Raw genomic sequence first — 12055 nt, 5'->3', positions numbered from 1 at the left:
CCACTTCTCACCCCACCAATGAGTGGCATTACAGTCTACATGACCTTTCTTTTTTTTTTTTTGGTCAAATCAGTTCCCTGGCCAGGAACTGAGCCTGGGCCATGGCAGTGGAAGTGCAGAATCCTGTCTTTTATTTAGGGGGAAAAAAAAGTATCAAACAGGTTCCCATGGACTACTGGTGTCCCTGGGTATCCAGAGGCAGTAGAGAGCCTTTTCTCCATCTTCAGGGGGTGCAAATATCTTAGTGAATAGATGTTTTCAAACGTCTTTTAACTTTAAAAAATGTTGTAAATGTCACAACTTTTAATCAAGATTAAAAGTCACTACTACCAATCACCACCACAGCAATAAATAACTGTTTGCTATCACTTGTACTAGAAAAGACTAGCAGAAAGCAAAAAATTTTAAATCAAATAGGTATCTGATTTTAACAGAATAGCTCAGAAATAGCCTGCAGCTGGATATGCATTGCTGATCCAGGGGAGCAAACCCTTCTTTGGGGAATCCAGCTCTCAAATGATGTTGGGGGCCCTCATACATGTGCAGTGACCCCTGGCCAGGCCCATCAGTGACTCCTGACCACTGTGACTGATTCAGGGATGAGAATATGACCCCAGATTTTGGGGTTGCCTCTGGAGAGGGAGGTTGGGTCTTGCCTTAGGGTGTTGAGCCTGTTAGTGGCATAGAGGAAGCTTACTGCCAGCAGAGAAATCACTAAAGATGGAAAGAGGAATCTGATGACATCTGAGACCAGCTGAACTTGAAGCTGGTACTACCCTGGACTCCTCATAGACCAACCAAGCCATTCCATCATGAACTGGCAGTAGGGTCATAGTGAGATTTTCTTTGTGCTGGTCCCTAGATTATATGAGATTATATGGTAGAAATGAACACATCAGCATTCCTCTGTGCTCCTCAGAGTGATCTGATTTCAGCGGCTCCACCTTCTGCTCCAAATCACTTTCCACATGTCTGTCCCACCATGACGCCCTGATTCTGGGACTCTGGTTTGGTCAGGCATGCCCCTAGGGTTCAGTTCAGTAGCCACCTTCGTCCCTCCTGTGGACCTCTGGTGGGAAGGGCCCCCTTCTCCATCCTCGGACATCTGAGTCCTCCTGGTCCTCAAAAGATCATCCAGCCCTGGAGCTCTTCACCATTTACTCTCTGCGTCTCCTCCCTGACAGTTCTCTGGGGGTAATCCTCATACCCTGGTGGTTTCCGGGAACTCCAAGTACAGGAGCTCCATCAAGGGTCAAGCCCTGTAGGATGGGGCATGGGGGAAAGAGGTGGGTGTGTTGGGAGGCTCTGGTAAGCAGGTTGTGAGGAGGGTGATAACCTGTGGCCAAGACCCCTCCCCCAATTCTCTTCATCCCTCGCAGGCAGTTTTGTGTTTGGTTTGTACATGACTGATTCGTCACATCAAGCCTCCAAACCCAAGACCACCTCCCCAACCTTAATTAGAGGGAGGCTGTGGGTGGAGCCTGCACCCTCCCCCTTAAGCCAGCGCCCAGATCCTCCCAGTGGGACACTTCCTTTGTCCAGAGGCCTCTGCGTTGAAGGTGGGATAGGAAGCAGGGTCTCTGTGGACGTTGGTGGTGACCCCTCCTAGTCAGCCCTTTTCCCCTGAAATGATGGAAGCCCCTTATCCCAACCTGGGTAGATAGAGGATGTGAGTGGGCCCCCAGGCCACAGTGCGCCACCTGTGGCAGGAAGCACGCAGTCGTCTTGCCTTCCCTAAGAGCTCTGGGGGCTCTGCCGGACCTCCCCCTTGGACTATGTGGTTCCAAGGCCCGCCTGGCTGAGGGCGCGCCGGGAGGGGTGCTCGGATCTAACAGGGTAAGGAAAGTGACTCTGCCCCCTGGGCCAACCACTGGGCCCTTCATGCCTTGCTCATTCCCCATTATTAAAGAGGGACTGTGGCCTCCTAGTGGGGCTATGGCCAGAATTAAACCGAGCTAACAGCCTGTGAAGCAATGGTTCTTAATACTGCCTGGTACAGGCCAGGTGCCCTGACGGCCAAGACAAGCCTGAGGGCAGCAGATGTGGTTTCTTAGAGTGAGGTGGGAGAACTTATCTCTGGGGCCCCGGGAGACCCCTGCACCCACAGCTGGCTTCCCAAGCTCCTCCTTGGGATCTGGAACTCTCAGAGAGTACCCAGCCCAGGCCAAGGTGGCCTCTTAGGAATTGTATTCACGGCAGCAGTGGCTCAGAGCTCTGGGGAGGAGAGTCAAGTCCCCAGGACCCCTCCTGCAACAGCCCCAAGAGAGGCGTTCCCAGGGAAGCTGCAGGGAGGTCCCCAATCCCAGTTCACCTCCTTAATCTCCAAGAACACTTTGGGACTATAGCAATAGGCAACTACTGGAGGCCCTGCTTGTTCAGTGACAGTTTATTGGTCCTTAGCATTACATCTCAGTTAACAAGGTAAATTCACATACACAACTGCAAGTAAAAACATGAAAATAATATAAAAATAAATTGAAAGCTACTCTTATATATTTACTGAAGTAGTGTAATAAATACTATAATAAGCAAAAAGCTTCAATCACACAATTGTTTCACTGAAGTTACAGTAGTGTTTGTAAATAGTTTTAAAATTTAAGTTACAAATATTAAAGCACTGAAAAACTAGTATAAAAGTCAATTTTGGCACGTAAGTGAGCTCTTCTGTCATTAGTATTTGACAACCTGGGACAATGAGGAAGCCGTTTCTCACCTACTTTTTGAGGTACAACTATCCATCTAGGTCAGCAACATGGCTGGAATACTTAATAGCTTATAGTCTTTAACTTTTCCCTTTTGAGAAGCCCGAAGAGCAAACCCAGAGCTTATTACTGTGCAAAAGTTTTCAAAATCCTAATAGAATTTAGGAGGGTACTTTTGTGACCCACAGGGCCTCGCGTCTAGGCCTCAGGTCAGAGCCCCCAAGACTCTGTGGGGCCAGTGCCGCTCCTTGCCAGTGGCCCCTTCATAGGGTGATCCCTTTTCTCCAATATCTGCCTCCTCTTTCCAATCAAAAAAAAAGAAAAATCCCACATCAAAATGTAAAATAACCTATAACTTCAGCGACTTCAACATTATCACACTCACTCGGGGTGATATAAAACTGAAGCTGCTAATAGGAAAGTTGGCAAAAAGCATTAAGCTCCTGGAGAACTCTGCCTGTCCCTGGGAACCTGATGTCTTTGCTGGATCCCTGGTATCCACTTCTAAGGTCAAAATTTCAAACACAGTATCAAGGCCCTTCCTCTAGAGACAGCCTAAGACACCACACCCCCACCTGGAGTGCCCAGAGGAATCAAGTGGATATTAAACTTCACATTAAAAACCCAGAGGCCCCAAAGGTTCCAGAAAGAGCAGTGTGGGGAGGAAGCATCCTCCCAGTCTCAGTTCTCAAAGAGCTCACGCAGCGCGCCACAGTGTGCCTCTTCACCAGGGCACAGCCAGTGTGCCCCAAGGAATGCCCTTTCGCCAGTGTGCCCTTCACACTCCCAAGCAGGCTGAGGAGTGTCTGTGGAAGCCTCAGCCAGTTTTGCCTTTTTGGCTTTGAAACTTAACATTTTGACTTTTTTCAATCACAGTTTCATATTCAAGTTGAGGTAATCACAGTTTCCCCTCTAACAGGAGAGGAATTGGGACAGTGGGGCAAGTTGGTGAGAGAGCATTTCTATGGACAATGGTCAGAAAACAAGACCACCAGGAGGTATAGCCCCACACAGTGTTTAAGACCCACTTTTATGGGTGGGCTTCCGACCCCTCTTTAAAAACTCTTTTGTGTAGCAGCCAGGAAATGGCTCAAGCTCCAAGAAAGAGAGCATTCATTTAAGTGTTACAGCAATCTACCTGAGGCAGATGGCCTGTTGTCCCCCCACCCCCAACCTCCCCCAACAAGGCTGCTCAAGTTTGAGTTTTTAAAAAGAGCTCGGTAGAGCTAAAGGAAGCTACAGTAACTCATTGCTTATCTCATCAATTGCACTTAAGATCTTGGTTATTGATTCTGAAGCAGAGGAAGGCCTACTGTGGACCCAGCCTCTGGCCAGCTAGAAGTGAAGGGCTCCTAGACTGGGGCTCCACATGTGGGCCCTTGTCACCAGCAGCTTTGGAGCTGGGACTGGAGCACATGGGTCTTTTCAGAAGCCTTTCTTCATGCAAGAGTTCTTATTAAATGGTATTTGGAGTACTGTTCATTTGGCTTCAAATGCAAATTTTCTTCCAACATTAAGTACATTTTACTAGCAAGCCTTTAACAATTGCTTTACTACTTGCATGCAGGCCTCTGTGTGACAGATCACATGTGCTCCGTCATTTTTCTCTCTCCTCTGTGCCAGGGCCCTTTCTCAAAAACCCCTCTACATTACTAAAAACTTTGCTGGTTTTGCCTATGTGCTCCTTTCTAAGGCATGCAAAAAAAAAAAAATTGTGAAATTCAGAAAGCATTTACAATCTAGGCAGCTGAGGCGCTGAAGTCCTAACAGACATCTCATTAGTGACCTCTCTCTTCCCTGTACTAATTCTGGAGGTCAGGCATGGGATACACTTGAAATTCCCCTCTGCTTTTTAGTCCGGCTGGGAAAAAAGCTACTAGAAGGAATTCTAACTTCGATATTGGAAGGCTCTGAAGTTCCTGGTTCTCAGGAGCCAAGCTAGTCCAAGGCCAGCAATGATGCTTGGGGACATGAGTTGCCTAAAGGTTGGTTTGAAAACCCATACCTCCCCTGACAAGACTGAGGGGAGGTATGGGTGCCAGAGACTGAATGCCCTTCAAGTGAAGATGTCCCATAAGTGATCAGAATCCTGGGCCTAAGACTATGCAGTTGAAGGACAGTGCCCTTAAGAGTGAGGCAAAACACTGCCAGCAAGGCCTGAGCAGCAATTTTTCTCATCCCAGAATTATTAGGCAAACCAGACTGATGACATGAGCAGAGCTCAAAACCAATCCCAAGGCGGACTGCTTGTGTCAATTCAAAAGCCACACTTTTGGAAAGCAACAAGTCTTTCTCCTCAGTTTAGTACATAAGGGAAATTCCCTCATTTTAGAAGAAACTGTTGACCTCAGTCCAAGCTGCTGGCTCTGATGGTTGGGATTGGCCAGGGCTTGTGCTGCTTCCTCCAGGACTGGGCACAGGGTCAACAGGGACCAAACCTTCAATGGAAGGGGCTGAACCAGGGAGGCAGGCATTCCACTGGGGAGAAAGGCTCTCCTGGGGCAGTGTCTGAAGCCTGAGGCCTGTGGTGGCCTGGCCCCCCTAGCCATGACCACAGTTTGGGCAGCCAGGATTCTTTGTGTATCAACAGTTACTCTGTGCAATCCAAATGCTTCTCCCCACCCTCACACAGTGCTGCGACAGCCCAAAGGAAATACTGTTATCAGAAACCCAGAGGCCCTGGACTGCCAGCTGCAAACCAAGGGAAGCGTCTGTCTGCTCATCCTCCATGAGGACCCCACCCTCACCCCGCTGCCAAATCAGTGGTGCAGGCGATGCTCTTCAGCGCTGTATAGAGAATAAAGACAACATGCACTCAAGCAGCACACAAAGGCCAAGGAGAACAAAGACAGCCCTCTAGGGAGAGGCCTTTGGAAGAGCTGAAGTTAAGACACCCTGCTTTTAAATGTCCATCTCCAAGATCTTCTTCCTCTAGGGCTTCTGCTCAAAGAGGTCGTGATACTCCTGCTGCTCCAGCTCACGGTTATACTTCTCAATTTCCCGGTTGGCTTCTTCCACGTAGTCATTCATGAACTGGTCCATGACTGGCACCTCATTAAGGAAGAAAGCCCTGAGCCTGGGGGCCAAGGGAGCTGCCCAGGCCAGAGGAATCTGTACAGGCTGAGTGACTGCTCAGCCTGTACAGAAGGTACCTGACTGGCTCTTTTAATATACTGGCAGCACCACAGCTACAAAGAACAGGACAGTGTAACAGAGGCTGATACAGGGCACTTCATGAGCTCCTAGGAATGAGCCCTTCAGTTTTCACTAGCACACAGCAGCACCCCATCCACCTTTTTCACAGATTAACTCCAGCTTGTAAATTATGACTCCCTGATGACCACAAGATGCTACCACAGCTGCATTTAAATTACAACCCACGAGTAACCTCAGCCATCACTGAATGAAGGAGAAATGTAATTTTAATGACTGTAAGAGGACAAAATGAAAAGTCAGCCTCTGTGACTTGCTGTGTATTCCCAAACCCACCCTGCACCAGAGGCTGGGCTGTGGTGGCTCTAGCAGACACCCTCTTTACAGCTAGGCTTTCACACCCCCCACAGCCTCTCTGCCTCAGATTCCAAGGATACGTGGGTGAAAATCAGTCTTGTCACCAAAGAAGTTGACAAACTGGGTGCCATTATAAAAGTAGCCTGCAGGTAGGGGGTCCAGGTGGCGTTTCACCTGTAGGAAGAGAGTCCTGTTAGAATTAAGCTGACCATTTTCTATAATTCACTCGTTCATTAAAAATAAAAATAGGGACTTCCCTGGCAGTCCAGTGGTTAAGACTCTGCGCTGAAACAGTAGGGGGTACAGGTTCGATCCCTGGTTGAGGAATGAAGATCCCACATGCCACAGGGCAACTAAACCCACACATCATAACGAGAAGCTTGTGCACCTCAACAAAAAGCCCATGAGACCCAGTGCAGGCAAAAAAAAGATATGCCAGGGAATTAACACCATCACACCATCCCCACAGCAGCCATCAAACAATGAGTGAAGGAGGTTCTCCCACCTCTCAGGGAGGAACTCTGGAATTCCTAATGGGATTAAGCCCCAGATGCCCCCAGTGGTACTGGTTTGACAATACACCTTTCTCTTCTCCCTCTTACTTTCCCACTTTCCTATTGGTAGCTTACAGAATCACTTCCCAAATTAACTACCTTCACTCAAATCCTTGTTTAAGGTCTACATCTGGGGAAACAACACTGCTTGCCTTCTGAGGTGCCCTTGGTCTCCTCACCAGGAACATGCAGAGTTGCCCAGCTGTTAGAATTAAGAGGTCTTTCTCAAGTCCAGAGCAAGGGCTCCTGGACGTCCAGAGTCCTGCCTGCCTGCCCATCACTGGGACTGGTGACACAGCTCATATAGACACCTGGACTCTCTGGCCCTTTTGGCCTTTGCCCCCAAGCCATCAGGAAAAGGCTTCAGTGTGGATGCAGACTGGGGCAGAGCCTCGGAGTCAGCCTGGAGTCTGAGCGGGTTCCTCAAGGGGCCTTTTGCTGGGCCTCAGGATTCCACAACCTGCCCATGAGCAACTTCAGGATCTAGACAGTTTTTACCTGGGCACTTGCTGGTTTATATCTAGGACAGAGGAAAGGCAGGGGGCAGCTGTTCTGCAGCTGCTTGAACAGGATGATAAAACAGAGCTCCATGTCATCCGTTCCTCCCACAGGCACTGGGTTCTCCTCAATCTCATGACCACATCAACACCAGAGGTCACCTACTCTTCTCGCTGAGGCTGCAAGGCCAGCTGAGCTGAGGTTTCTCTTTACCCAGCTTCCCTCTGCAGCCTGAGAGAAGCAGGACCTCCAGCATGCCCCAGTAACAGCCACCTCACTCAGGAATCCTAAAGGACAGGGCTGTGCAGAACCGCCTTGGGACACTGAGGGGACTTAGGCCTCCGAGATGGAATACTCACATGAATGTTCCTGATCTCCTGCTGGGTCAGCATCCCCCTGGTCTTCAGGGCTTTCCTCTGAGGCTTCTGTGCAGAGAAGTAATGGGGGTTAGGTCCCAACAGAGCTGGTGGAGTACATGGAAGGGTTAGGGTCAGAGCTCTGGGGCTGGTTACATGACTGAGATGCCAGCAGAGGGGGAAGCACAAGCGCCGTCATGGCCTGGATGTAATACCCTGCCTGTCTGCCCCTGGAGAGCATCACTTTCCCCCCAGCATCCTACATGCCGGGGGGGAACAACTGGCAGAATCAGACTGATGCTTTTGTAAATAGGTATGTTTCTGCCTCTTTGAAGATTCTCAATCCTAAATCCCACCAGTGACAGACATGTAGACAAAAGGACTGGAGGTCTTATAGTCCAATACCATTTAAGAGTTTTTCCCAGTGACTAAACAACAATAGGCACTGAGTCTGAGAAAGACGCAGTCTGCAGGCAGTCATCTCCCCTTAGTATAAAAGACAGGTCGCAACCTGGCATGTACAGTAGACCTGGGCTGCAGCCAACTCTATTTCCAGAGTTCTAGGATAAGCTAAACCTCAGACTGTGCACTGAGGCTTAGCACCCAAAGCTTGCAGCATATTAAATGATTTTAACCCCAGTTCGGATTTTTTTCTTTGTAGTACTGGACTAATGATGCCTGCGCGTGTCTACAGGCAAGCCTCCTCTTCCCCGTACCTCTCTCTGGGGCTTCTGCTGTCTATGCTTGGAGTCTTGGTTTGCAAAGGGCTCTAAGCATATCTTTTTATATCTCCATTCTAGAGAGAGAACCAAAGTACAGGAGATGCTGGGCTCAGAACACAGGAGAGGCTATGAACTACGTTCAGCTAAGAAGACATTTTGAGTTTAGTACACTAATCTCATCCAGGGTCCATACAAAACAACTAGGTTTCACCTAGGTCCTGGTTAAGCCACCTAATAACTCTAGTCTGCCATGGGAAGTAGGAATGGAAATGGCTTAGAAAACCTGGACTCAGGATAGTCAGCAAAACAATTCTGCCTAGAGTTTGCCTCAGGGGCTCCCTCCCACTCTCAGAGTCCCTGAAAATGCTGGCTGAACCTGGGACAGGAGAACCAGTGGTGAGAGAGCAGGGAGGGTGGAGGGGCTTCTGCCTCAGGGCCAGCAGCAACCCCGAAGTGTCTGGTCATACTGGTACCAGATCTGTCTGGGCTTCGAAATCACCTGCTTAGCCGACTGCCGCAGCCAGTCCTTGACACTTTCTTCCTTCAGAGAGCAGCCTATGAACACGAGGTAGCATTCCTGCTGCCCGCTGCTGCTTTGAGGTGAGGTTCTGGAGTCAGGGGGTGGTGTGGGTCCCTCCAAAACTGGCACGATACTCAAGGAGTTGGCCAGAGTGTTGTGGCAGACCTCCATCATCCTCTCAGAGTCTGCAAGGAGAACACTTTAGTCCCTGAGACCCTGCCCCTAGAGGTTAAGGTTACACTAAGACTGTGGTAGTGCAGCTGGGTTGGGAACAGATTCCCAAGACATGCAGGAGGGAGAACTGGTATGACTGGCAGCAAATCAGAAAGGATGAAGTAAGAAAGGGAGGAACAATGTAAGTTTCTAGCTCAGCTGATTGGGTGATCAGGTGGACACCATTAACCCAGAAGGGGATTACAAGAGGAAGAAAAAGTTTGCAGACGGGAGGAGAGAGTGACTCTGCATCTGTGGCATTTGAAAGACTGTGGACCCTGAATGGGAGCCACCTTCATAGTCATTAGAAGAAGGGGATGGCTCAGGTCACTCCTGTGGAAGAGATCGTTGAGAAGCAAGGAAAGGCCCCCTGGCAGAGGTCAAGGGGGTGGGTTTCAGCCAAGGCCTGAGAGGCCAAGGGAAGAGGGCATGCTCAACAGTACAAGTGCCACAGGAGGGTCACATGGTGAAAGGAAAGAGGTGACTGGGTTAATAGGCCGAGGAGCTGGGAGCTAAGATCTACTGGAGACACAAGAAAAGGGTAATGGTCCCCAAAAAGGCATGATAAGAACTCTAAAACAAAGAGAGGTTTACCTTGAACAAGAAAGGGGTCAACAGTTGGTCTAAATAAGGAAGAAAAGGAGACGATGATAGGGCAGAGGGAAGATGAAGGCATGAAGACCACTGAGGCAGGTTGGGAGCTGCCTGTTGAAGCCTGAGCGAAGAGGGCTTGAGTAAGGGGCTTACAGAGAGGGGCCAAAGTTTCTGATTCAATAACATAAACTAAACCAAAGGTTAAGGGCCAGGAGAGATTCTTTCATACAGACTCTGTCACCTAATTTTCCTATCTGAACTCAGATGATTCCATGCTTACAACTCTCAGGGGCTCCTGTTGCAGACATTCCTGGTTGCCTACCCAGCATCCTCTTCCTCCAATATGAATTTCCCATGGTCAACGTCAACTTGATCTTGGCCAATGACAGAAGTCTGCTGAGGAATTGATAGAGCCACCCACAGGAATAGCCAGCCTCTTCCGTCAGCTGGATGTTCTGTCTGGATGTGACACCTAGCCTGCAGCACTACCTGGCAACCATAAGGGGTGAAAACCCAAGGAAAAGCTGACACTAAGAATGGAAGCACACAAAAGTCATATATTACCTGGGTCTTCGGTGGTCTTGCTACACCGCCAGACCTCTTGATTTCTTGCTATGTAGCCAACACCTGCTAGTTGAGCAGGAGTTTTCTGTTGTAACTACCAAAGATGCTATAACCAGACACATTCCCTTATATCCTCCGCTAGGCCCCAGCCACAGTAAACTTTTTTTGGTTCCTGAAATATGCCCTTTTTGCCTCAGATCCACAGATCTTTTCTCTGGAGCATTCTCATCGTTTCCAATGTAGAAATGACTAGCTCCTTGTTTTGACAACTTCCCTGAACCCCAGTCCAGGATTGACTGACTTCAGGTTGCAAGGTTTCCAGTGGTCAAAGGCTGTTAAACAGGTCTGCTGAAGGGGAGGAGAAGCAAAGTGGAAGGCTTGAAGACTCTGGCAGAAACAGATCCACAGCCAGAGAGCTCAGCGGTGGGGTAGCTCCTGGTGACATGGCTATGAGGAAGCCATGGATGGCTCAAGAAGGGTGGGGTGTTAAAGTCTCCAGAACAAGAAAGTCAAGGAGCTGTGAGGAGAGGCCCTGAGCAGGTGCATGCAGGGGCAGGAAAACAGATCCTCCACTGCAGAGCAGAAGGGCCTGAAGAAAGACTGGGACCCTGAATGAAAGGGAAGACTGATGGTGTAAGACCCAGAGGGGAGGGTTTTTTTTTTTTTTTTTTTGAGAGTCTAAGAGGCATCTTGATTAATCATTGCCTTGCCATGGCGATTGGGCTTGTGTAACTCAGTGAAGCTATGAGCCATGCCGTGCAGGGCCACCCAAGATGGACGGGTCATAGTGCAGAGTTCCAACAAAATGTGGTCCACTGGAGGAGAAAATGGCAAACCACTCCAATATTCCTGTTTCAAGAACCCCATGAACAATATGAAAAGGTAAAAAGGTATGATACTGGATGATGAGGTCCCCAGGTCAGAAGGTGTCCAATATGCTACTACTGGGGAAGAGTGGAAGGCAATTACTAATATCTCCAGAAAGAATGAAGTGGCTGGGCCAAATGGAAACCATGCTCAGTTGTGGATATGTCTCATGGTGAAAGTAAAGTCCAATGCTAATAAAGAACAGTATCATGTAGGAACCTGGAATGTCAGATCCATGAATCAAGGTAAATTGGACATGGTCAAGCAGGAGATGGCAAGAGTGAACATTGACATCTTAGGAATCAATGAACTAAAATGAATGGGAATGGGTGAATTTAATTCAAATGACCTTATAGCTATTATAGTCTGTGGGCAAGAATCCCTTAGAAAAAATAAATAGGGGATTCCCTGGTGGTCGAGTGGTTAAGACTCTGAGCTCCCAATGGAGGGAGCATGGGTTCGATCCCTGGTTGGGGAACTAAGATCCCACATGCTGTGTGTCCAATAAAAAAATAAAACAATTAAAAAAAAAAGAAAGAAAAAATAAATAGCCCTCATAGTCAATAAGAGTCCGAAATGCAGTACTTGGGTGCAATCTCAAAAACAACAGAATGATCTCGGTTTATTTCCAAGGAAAACCATTCAACATCACAAGTACAAGTCTATGTACAACATATGTACAAGTTATGTACAACATCACATAAACAAGTCTATGCCCAAACCATTGAGAGCAAAGAAGCTGAAGTGACCGGTTAGATGACCTACAGCACACTGAAGAATTAACACCAAAAAAAGATGTCCTTTTCAGCATAGGGGATTGGAACGCAAAAGTAGGAAGTCAAGAAATACCTGGAATAACAGGGAAGTTTGGCCTTGGAGTAAAAAATGAAGCAGGGAAAAGGCTAATAGCGTTTTGTCAAGAGAACAAGCTGGTCATAGCAAACCTTTTCCAATA

The 12055-nt window shown here is 48.4% G+C and overlaps 1 protein-coding gene across 2 annotated transcripts in view; it reads right to left on the bottom strand.

The window, feature by feature from the left end:
• Window positions 1-2370: 2370 nt before the first annotated feature.
• DNAAF9 (dynein axonemal assembly factor 9) overlaps window positions 2371-12055 on the bottom strand; it is a 174129-nt gene continuing 164444 nt past the window's right edge. For both annotated transcript variants that reach the window (XM_061126714.1, XM_061126715.1), the window contains 4 exons: window positions 8842-9047; window positions 7624-7689; window positions 6293-6386; window positions 2371-5746 (listed from right to left, as the gene is read on the bottom strand). In XM_061126714.1, the coding sequence (XP_060982697.1) occupies window positions 5634-5746; window positions 6293-6386; window positions 7624-7689; window positions 8842-9047 (479 nt within the window). In that variant the 3' untranslated portion in view covers window positions 2371-5633. The remainder of the gene's footprint in view (window positions 5747-6292; window positions 6387-7623; window positions 7690-8841; window positions 9048-12055) is intronic.

This window comes from Dama dama, chromosome 23, assembly GCF_033118175.1.
Source record: "Dama dama isolate Ldn47 chromosome 23, ASM3311817v1, whole genome shotgun sequence".
Taxonomy (NCBI): Eukaryota; Metazoa; Chordata; class Mammalia; order Artiodactyla; family Cervidae; genus Dama; species Dama dama.
Note: the sequence above shows the minus strand (reverse complement) of the source record. Positions and strands in the feature narration are given on the sequence as shown.